Source organism: Tupaia chinensis, unplaced genomic scaffold, assembly GCF_000334495.1.
Source record: "Tupaia chinensis unplaced genomic scaffold, TupChi_1.0 Scaffold148607_1, whole genome shotgun sequence".
NCBI classification, from domain to species: domain Eukaryota; kingdom Metazoa; phylum Chordata; class Mammalia; order Scandentia; family Tupaiidae; genus Tupaia; species Tupaia belangeri.
Window position 1 is genome coordinate 3,204,057 of NW_006208456.1, and position 10,397 is coordinate 3,214,453.

Genomic DNA, 10,397 nt, shown 5'->3' on the forward strand with positions numbered 1-10,397 from the left:
TCTGAGATTCTATTTTCTGTATGATCTATCTGCTTTTAATACTTTTCGAGGGAGATTTTGACTTCCTGTATTATAGACTTCATTTCTAACAATTCTGTTTGACTCTTTTGTAAAGTATGTAATTCCTCTTTTAGATCTTGCAAGAATTTCGTCACCTCCTGGAACTTGTCAATTTCTTTCTCCTTTCTCTTTAGCAGTTCATTGTCTCTCTTCTTTTCCATCTCAGTTAGCTTTGCCATTATGAATACTCTAAATTGTTTATCAGACATTTCCATGATTTGCATTGAACTGCTTGTGGATGCAGAGGAGTTATTCTTTTCCCTTGGAGGAGAGGTATTTTCTTGCTTTCCCATATTTCTTGTGGTCCTGCAGTGATTTCTTGTCATCTGATGGATGGTGTGTTTCTTTCGAATTCTTGAAGTTCAATCTGAGTGTTCAGGAGCAAGCAGAAAGAGGTGATCTGGAATCTCTTTGCCGTTCTGTTGTGATCACTGGTGCAGCAGATTCAGTAGATATTGAGGAATGTTAACCCTGATACTATTTCGATGTTTAGCTACAGTGCCCTTAGATCCATCACGCTAGCTTTGTTTGCTGGAGGCTGAATTATCAGTAGAAAATCATTTTTCCTGTCCCCTGAAATGACTACTTTGCAGGAGCCATGAGGAATCCTCTTCTCGCGAGTCCAGCATCCTTAACCACCACACCATCTGCCACCCCTACTAAATCCATATTCTAATTTTTAGATATTACAAAAGTAATTCAGAATTTTAGAAAAATGGTAGACTGAGGTGATGTGAATTTTCTTATACTCAAAATAGAGAAAGCTAGGGATAAAGAAGTAGAAGTCGTAATATTAAAAAAAAAGCAGAAAACCATAAAAACAAAAACAAAAACAGGTAGATCTGAAAAAGAACCAAATAAACCTAGAAATAAAAGATATAGTCACTGAACAGGGCCAGCAGATGATGTGATGGTTATGTTGCTAGACTCCCTCACAGTTGACCATGGTTTGAGTCCTGGACCTAGCGGCTTCAAACTCACATTGGGTACATGTGCAAGTGTACCCAAAGTCCTGAGAGGGGAATGGAGAAGGGACTGCAATGTGGCCATCCTCCCTGGGGGGTAATTTCTTACTTTCTGTTTGTCTCTCTGGTGCGTGCACACACCCCACACCAAAAATCTATCAAAAAATATTTATACATATATAGTCATTGAAATAAAAAATGTAGAGGGCTGGCCAGTGGCATGGTGATTAAGGATATTGCCATGTGAAGGCACATTAAGGTGATTCCTATGGTAACACCTAAAGAGAGAACCTCATATGTAAAAGTATTACAGGTTGAGGATCTCACATGGCCAACTGCATGGTTTGAGTCCTGGACTTGATGGCTTGAAAACGATGATTGGTGTGTGTGTGTGTGTGTGTGTGTGTGTGTCCAAAATCCCAAGAGTAAATAGAAATCGCATGGCCATTCCCATTGGAGGTACTTTCTCACTTTCCCTCTCTCTCTCTCTCTCTCTTTCTGACAATGCACATGAAGAAGTTAAAGTGCTGGATTCCACATGGCTGATTCTATGGTTCAAGTCCGAGACCCAGCAGCTTGAAAATCAGGCCAGGCATATGCGCACCCAAAATCCCAAGAGAACAGGAGAGGAGAAGGGACTGTGGTGCGACTCTCCCCGCAGGGGGTGATTTCTCACTTTCCCTTCCTCTCTTTGGCCAATGCAAACACCTAGTAACAAAAAGGAAGGAAAGAAAGAAGGAAGGGAAGAAGAAATGAAGGAAGCAAGGAAGGAAAACAGAATCTGTAGACAAAATATGAGGTTACTATCACTCAGCAATTTCTCCAACATCTGCAGCTATATTTACCTCCACGATGCTCTTGGTCACAGTAGATCTTCCTCTTCGAAGTTCATTTGCTTCTCTTTCTACAAAACACAATGGTACTTTCCCCACGAGGATCAGAGATTCATTAGTGTCTGGAAATACAAATTCAAGGCCAAGATCTTCCAGATTTTTGTGGTAACACCTAAAGAGATAACCTCATATGTAAAAGTATTACAGGTTGAGTATCTCTTATCCTGAATGCTTGGGACCAGAAATGACTTGGAATTTCAGTTTTTTCAGATTATAGGATATGTACCTATACATAATAAAATATCTTGAGACCCAGCAGATGGCATAATTGTTACATCACTGGATTCCCATGTAGTCAACTGCAGTTTGAGTCCTGGACCCTGCAGCTTAAAACTCACACCGGCGCATGTGCATGTATACGTGTGCAAAATCCCAAGAATGAGGAAGAAGGGATTGCAGCATGGCAATCCCCCATGGGAGAAGATTTCTCACTTTTTGTCTCTGTCTCTGTCTTTTTGGCGAGCACACATCTTATAGCAAAGATCTCTCTGAAAAAAAAAAAAAAAAAGGAATATTTTTAAATTGGGCAAAAGTCGAAACAAGAAATTCATGGATGCTTCATATACATCTTATATACATAGGCTGAAGGTAATTTCATATACTTTTGTGTTGCAGCATTGTTTTCCCCTTAGATTTTGCCATAGGCTCACACACTTACCAGAGAGAGACACAGTGAAACGGAAAGTGAAAAATCACCCCCCAACCCCTTCTCCTCCATTCTCCTCCCAGGATCTTGGGCACACTCACACACGCACCCGGCATGATTTTCAAGCCACCATGTCTGGGACTTTGGAGTCCAACACCCTAGGCACTATGGTACCTGCTGGTCCCTTTGTAGTGCTGCCTTTGACTACAATCTGTCACCTGAGGTGAGGTGTGGTATTTTCCATTTGTTGTATCAGGTTGGTGCTCAAAAAGTTTCAGATCTTGAAGCGTTTTGGATTTGGGCTTTCAGATTGGGGTGCTCAATTGTTATTCATTTCCATTTCAGTGTGGTTTCAAATACTTGATACCTTCTCAAAAGCCGCCACAGGCTTTAAACATTGTTACTGTTCTCTCACAAGTAAGTGGGTTTCTTTAGGATTTTATTATCAAATTTCCTTTTTGCATTATAGTAACTTTCACTTTTTTTTCTATTAAGAGATTCATTTTGTTCCTAAGTTTTTATTCTTTGCTGAGGAACTGCTAACTTTTCCTTGCTGGCACTTAAGAGTCTGGCACAAAGAAAAACTCCCAGAATGTTTTGAATCAGCATTAAAGCAGGGAGGTAATTAACAGCCTCAGGAACTGAGAAATCTTGATTAATACTATGTAAATAAATGGGGCTGCCTTTAATACAATGAACCTGCCCCAGGGAAAAAGACTTATTGGCAGGCAGTAACGTATTTCTAAACTTGAAATATCAATAAATCGAGGGACAATTCTCTTTCTCAGTTTCAATAATTTGTGCTGCACAGAAATGGGAAAACATCCTGTCTTGTGACTCGCTACATGATTTGTCTCTTCCTTACAATCCCAGCGTTCTACATTCTTTCCAACATGATTATGGTAACGACAGCTAAGAATCTAGAATATACCAAGACAAAGCAGAATGAAAGAAATTACTGTAGTCATTTCACTTCCAGAAACAGTACAGCACAAACACTGGCTGTTTCAAAGAAATGGGAAGGATGTTCTAAGACAACTACTGAAAAGAGTCATTGGGGAACTCTTTCCTATACTCAACAGCTATGATAACATGGAAAGAACTGCCTTTGGGGTCAGAAGACCTGCCTCTTGAGTGCCTGGTTCTCCACTTAGTAATAGTTATGACCTCGGACAAGTCTCAGTTCATTCCTCTGAAAAATGGAAAAATAGCTATGCTTACACCTCACAAAATTCACGTGAGAACGTACACGATCCCCGTCACATGCCCATGGTGGCACTAACCGTAAGAGTCTCCTCTGCTCCTCAGTTACTGTTATCTCTAGTGGAGGGATTATAGTGGAAGCCAGTAATTTTTTCCGACCAGAGCCTTGTGGCTGTTGCTTCTCATAGGAATCTGTTGAAAGAAAGATGAATGGGTTATGAGTAGGAAGGGAAGTCTTCTAGATGTGGGTGAAAATACAGCATTGTAAGGTGTTGCTGTGACATAATTACTGCAGTGCTTACGGTATGTTCAACGTTCTGTTTTAGACTTGGATTTCCACTATTAAAGTCAAACTAGTAAATATCCAGCCTGTTAATTCATTTTAGCAGTACTTTCCAGAATAAGGAATACAAGATTTAAATCTTATACTCAAATGAACAATGCAATATTCTTATAGTTAGTAAATATGGTTTTAATAATGAACAATGTGGACTACTGGGAGAATACATGATTTATTATATAATCCTATGGCTCTAGGAGGCTTTTCCATCCCTTCAGAAGGGATTCCAGTCTCTGAAGAGAATTACCAGTACTGTTCTCAAATGGAGCAGAGCCTATAGCAAGTAAGTTTTTCTAAGCTGTTTTTATTATATCTTTCCCAACTCTTAGACCTTCATTCTAAGGAAAAGTGAAAATGGTAGTAATATCATTGCCACTCAACCCCATGAAGCATCTTCCCAGGTCCTCATCTACCTCTGACCTCAAGATTTTTCATTACTTGACCACAGAAGCAGATTTTCTTGGCATTTTACCACTTGGCAAACACATTGACCATAATGAGAAAAATAGGTAGTAAAAATTTAGGAACATATTGACTTTCTAAAAAATGAGTGATACTGGCATCTCTGGGGTAAAAACTAGGTAGGATGGCGGACAAGGGAATAAGGTGGCTTTACTATATTTTCTCTTGTAACTTCCCAAATTCAATCTATTTGATTATACTACCTATTCAAAAGCAAATTAAATTTGCTCAGCCTTTTGAGTTGTTGGTGATCTCTGAACTGTGAATTCAGCATATGGGCAGGTGGCGGGGCAAATCTGTGTGCTGGAAGTCATACTAAAGTAGCCTAATCTTTAGGTACCTCTGGCGTGACCAAAAATATATGGCAAATGTGCCTTTGACCATGTAAATAAGACCTGCATGTTTGAATTAGTAAAGTGAACTATTACATTCATTCAGTTATAACAGAGGCCAATCCTAGGACTTCAGCTTTTTTTTTTTTTTTTTTAAATGTCCGAGGCATCTTTGTTCACAACAGCCAGTTAGAAAAACTCTCCCAGTATACTAATTTTGCTGCGGAGCCTCGAGTGTTTGCTACAAACAAATCCTTACCAGCAATAAGCTGCTCCAGACGGACACGCTCATGAGCAGCATGCTGGTCCACCAATACCAGCAGGTTCCCACCTAGAAGATTGGCAAGGATTACTGGAGTTTCCAAACCCTTAGGTCAAGAGTCGAATAACTGTATTGTATTTGGGGAGGAAAATCTTAATTCAGACACTTTAACAACATGAGCCTAGGAGAAAATGTACTGAGTGCTAACAATTATACCTTTCATTGCCGAAAATATTGAAATTATGGGGAAAATGGTAACTAATTTATCCCCAGTGAAAACCTCTTTTGTTCATCAGTACTTCATTTATAAAACAAGGTTAAAGTCCCACATTCCTACTATTTAAGTACTGGTTCTACTTTATTGATTCAACTTTAGGACAATGAAGGAACATTACACAACACATTATTATAATCAGCTGACTTTCAATTGCGAGCTGTCCTGAAACCCTTGAAGTATGCACTTCTAGTATAATTTAGATCAGAAGCCAGTAAACTTTTTCTGTGAAGGGCCAGATGTTAAACAGTGTAGGCTTTTGGGGCCATACAGTTTGTGTTAGTACTACTCACTCGTTTTAAGCCAAAGCAGCCAAACACAAAATGTGAATATTGTAGCAGTGTTAAAACTTTAATTATAGACATTAGAATATGAGTTTCATATCATTTTAATGAGTCAAGAAATATGCCACTGGCAGGTGGCACAGTAGTTAAGGGTGCTGGACTCCCACATGGCCAACAGCGGTTTGAGTCCCAGACCTGGCAGCTTGCTTTCTCAATTTCCATCTTTCTCTCTCTCTCTCACTCTGTCCCTATCTGGTCAAATTAACATCAAATAAATAAAGTTAAATAAAATAATTTAAAAATATATTATTCTTGGGACCAGCAGATGGCATAATGGTTATGTTGCTAGACTCCCACATGGTTGACCACAGTTCCAGTCCAGGACACAGCAGTTTGAAACTCATGCCAAGGGTGTGTGCATGCATGCCCAAAATCCTGAGAGGAGAAGGGATTGCCGCATGGCCACCCTCACTGGGGGATTTTTTACCTTCTGTCTCTCTGTCTCTGTCTTTTTGGCGAGCACATGCACCCTATAGCAAAAATCTCTCAAAAAAAAAAGAAAGAAAGAAAGAAAGAAATATTATCCTTGGACTGGCTCAGTGGCATAGTGATAATTCACTCGTTAAGTGAGCTGAATCCATGTGGATCATCCTGGCTTGTTTCCTGAGGGACCTGTATATGACCATGATTCTGGCTGGCTGGGAAGGCTTGGGAAAGAGCAAGGGTGAGACACTGTTGAGGGTGATTGTCTTTCTCTCTGTCTCTGTCTCTCACTCTTATGAAAGAAAGAAAAAGATAACAATTAAAAAAAAAAAAAAGAAATATTCTTTTGCTTTTATTTCCCAACCATTTAAAGATGAAAGAATCATTTTTCTGTCCTCAGTTGTTTAAAAAAAAAAAAAAGCGATGAAAGCTGGATTTGCCCACAGGCCACAGTTTGCCTGTCTTTGGAAGGCAATTTTTAATTAAAATGCAGGTTCCTGGGGCCAGCAGGTGGTGTGGTGGTTAAGGGCACTGGACTCCCACATGGCCAACTGTGGTTCGAGTCCCAGACCTGGAGGCTTGCTTTCTCACTTTCCCTCTCTCTCTCGAAATATTAAAATAATAATAATAAATAAAATTAAATAAAATAATTATTAAAAAAAGAAAAGTAGTAGGTTCTTGGGGCCAGCAGGTGGCATTGTGGTTCAGGTGCTGAATTCCCACATGGCTAACCCTGGTTCAAGTCTGAGACCTGGTGGCTTTCTTTCTTACTTTCTCTGTCTTTCCCTGGTCAAATAAAAATAAATCGATAAATTAATTATTTTATTAAAAATGCAGTTTCTGGGGACCAGCAGATGGCATGATTGTTATGTCTCTGGACTCCCACGTAGTTGACCATGGTTTGAGTTCTGGACCTGGCAGCTTAAAACTTAAGCCAGGTGCATGTACATGGGTGCCCAAAATCCTGAGAGGAGAATGGAGGAGAAGGGATTACAGTGTGGTCATCCTTCTGGGGGGTGATTTCTCACTTTCTCTCTCTCTGTCTTTCTCTGTTTCTCTAGTGAGCACACGTGCCCTGTAAAAAAATCTCTCTCAACAAAAAAACAAAAACAAAAACTGCACAGTCTGATTCAGAAGGCCGTGTTAGGGATGGAACGCAAGCATCTACAATTCTAACAAACTCCCAGGTGATGCTGTCTGATGGGGCACACTTTTGAGCAGTAAAGCTTTGTACTCTCAAGTACAAGCAAGGAGGTAGAATGCCTCAATCCCCAAACTCAAACGTACAAGGAAATCACTTTCTCATTGACGGGAGAACTAATTCTCATTACAGTATGCTTTTTAAGCTTTTAATTTTACTACTTTTAGCCAAAGGGTTGAGTTATTACTGTTAATTATATTGAAACAAAAGTTCTCCTCTTAAATTTGATCAAAATAGATAATTCCTGGGATTTTTTGTTTGTTTGTTTTGTTTTTCTACTTCACTTTCTACTAAAAGATTTAAAAAACACTTCTATCAGGCCAGCAGGTAGTATGGAGGATAGGGCATCTGGATCTCACATGGCTGACTCTATGGTTCGAGTTCTGGACCTGGTGGCTTGAGAATCAGGCCACATACATGTGTATGAGTACTCAAAATTCTGAGAGTGGAGAAAAAGGGATTGCAGTGTAGCCGTGCCCGCTGTGAGGTGATTTCTCACCCTCTCTCACTCTCTGTTTTCTGTGTCTCTGTGGCTAGCTTATACACTGTATAGAAAAAAGAAAAACTTTAAAAAAAAAAAAAAAAGGCTGTTTCTATCAGGGCTAGCAGGTGGCATGGAGGTTAAGGCACTGGATCCCACATGGCCTACTGTGCAGTTCAAGTGCCAGATCCAGGGGCTTGAAAATCACACCGGGCATGTGTGTGTGACTGCCCAAAATCCCGAGATGAGACTGAAGAACGGAGGAAAAAGGATTGCGGTGTGGTCATTCCCCCAGGGGTGCTTTCTCACTTTCTTTCTCTCTCTCTCTGGTGAGTGCCTACGTTCTATAGCAAAACAAAACAAACAAAAACAAAACAAAACAAAAAAGCAAAAACAAAACAAACAAACAAACAAAAACCTGTTTCTACGACACAGTTAAATTAATGGCACAAATCTGAGCTATAAGCTTAGGACTTAAAAAAAAAAAGAAAAAAAGGATATATATTTTCTGACAGCATTTTCCACCATAGGAACAGCCCAAAAATGTTGAATTATAAATCCCTTTCAGGATAAAGGAAGCTGCATACCTGTATGCAATGAATATTTGTACTGGGAAAACCAAATGGGATAAATAATACACTGTGAAGGAGCAACTTCAATCTTGAAATCAGACCCAGCTGCAGTGGTGATGCAGTCAGGCAACACCGTGCCATGCTGGAGGCCATATGGGAGATTCCAGTTCAGTTCCCAGTTCCCACTTCAGCTGACCTGCACACGCTGGTTGTGTGCCCTGTGATCCTGGCAGGGAAGGCTGGGGGCGGGAATTGGAGCATGGGACTTTATTAAGACTGTCTCTGGCCAGCCGGTGGCACTGTGGTTAAGACGGCTGGATCCCACATAGGTGACTGCACAAGTTGAGTCCTGGACCCAGCAGCTTGAAAGACAAATCAAGCATGTGTGCATACGTGCGCAAAATCCTGAGAGGAGAATGGAGGAGAAGAGACTGTGGGGTGGCCATCTGCCCTGGGGCGCTTTCTCACTTTCCTTCCCTCTCTCTGCCTTTCCCTGGTCAGCACATGTGGCCTATAGCAAAATGGGGGCGGGGGAAGACTGCTCACCTCTCTGATGAAATAAACAAAAACCCTTAAAAACTACTGGGTCATTGGAAAAGTCATGACACACTTTTGCATAGAAGAACATCATGACTTTTACAATGACCCAAGAGCTCCAATGTGAATTATGAAGAGTCAGGGACTCTATGAAATCAAGCCTCCACCTGACAAAAGGAATGATTTAACTTTCTTTTTTTTTTTTCGCTATAGGGCGCGTGCGCTCGCTAGACAGACAGAGAGAGACAGAGAGACAGAAAGTGAGAAATCACCCCCCAGGGGGGATGGTCACGCCGCAATCCCTTCTCCTCCATTCTCCTCTTGGGATCGTGGGCACACACACAAGCGCCCGGCGTGAGTTCTAAGCCACCGGGTCCGGGACGTGAACTGCGGTCGACTATGTGGGAATCCAGCGACATAGCCATTATGCTAACTGCTGGTTCCTGATTTAACTTTCTTTTTAAAGAATTATTTTATTTAACTTTATTTATCTATTTGAATTTGACCAGAGAAGGACAAAGTGTGTGTGTGAGAGAGAAAAAAGTGAGAAAGCAAACCGCTAGGTACGGGACTTGAACTACGGTCGGCCATGTGGGAGTCCAGTGCCCTTAACACCACACTACCTGCTAGCCCCTGATTTATCTTTTTATTGTCTACATAGTGTTCATGACATTTTCCTTTTTTTTTTTTTAGAGAGAGATTTTTGATGTAGGGCAAGTGTACTCACTAAAGAGACAGAAAGCAAGAAATCACCCTCCAAAGGGAGATGGCCATGCAGCGATTCCTTCCCCTCCATTCGCCTCTCAGAATTTAGGGCATGCATGCACATGTGTCTGGCATGAGTTTTAAGCTGCTTGGTCCAGTGAACTGCAGTCTACTACATGGGAGTCCAGTGACGTAACCATTACTCCATCTATTGATCCCAACATTTTCCATTCTTTGAATGAAGCAAAATATATGAAATTAATTTACTCAAGACAAGGGCTAAATTTTCTATATTTCAACATAAGAGAATAGAAGTGTCTTAAGGTCAGGGAGGGATTTTTATCTTATATTCCTAGCATGTGTAACAGCACCTGTAATCCTAGCTAACTGAGAGGCTGGGTCAGGAGGATTGTGACAGGTCAAGACCCTGCCAAAATAACATTCTGGGCTAGCCTTGTAGCCCAGTAGTTAAGTCAGGCCCCACATGGCCAACCACAGTGTGAATACCAACCCCAGTGGCTTGACGAACTTGCCAGACTCATGTGCATGTGTGTCTAGAATGCTGAAGGATGGAGAATAGAGAAGGAATTATGGCAATGATCACATCTCATTCAGGGGGCATTCTCCCTCTCCCTGTCTCTCTGTCTCTCTGGTGAGTGCATGTACCCTCTGGCAATTAAAAAAAATACCATCTTTG

General features: G+C 40.9%; 1 protein-coding gene across 2 annotated transcripts in view; it reads right to left on the reverse strand.

Moving 5' to 3' along the window:
- Positions 1–10,397, reverse strand: part of MLH3 (mutL homolog 3) — a 39,631-nt gene that overhangs the window by 12,432 nt on the left and 16,802 nt on the right. For both annotated transcript variants that reach the window (XM_006170556.3, XM_006170555.3), the window contains 3 exons: positions 5,161–5,232; positions 3,848–3,959; positions 1,871–2,030 (listed from right to left, as the gene is read on the reverse strand). In XM_006170556.3, coding sequence (XP_006170618.1) covers positions 1,871–2,030; positions 3,848–3,959; positions 5,161–5,232 — 344 coding nt within the window. The remainder of the gene's footprint in view (positions 1–1,870; positions 2,031–3,847; positions 3,960–5,160; positions 5,233–10,397) is intronic.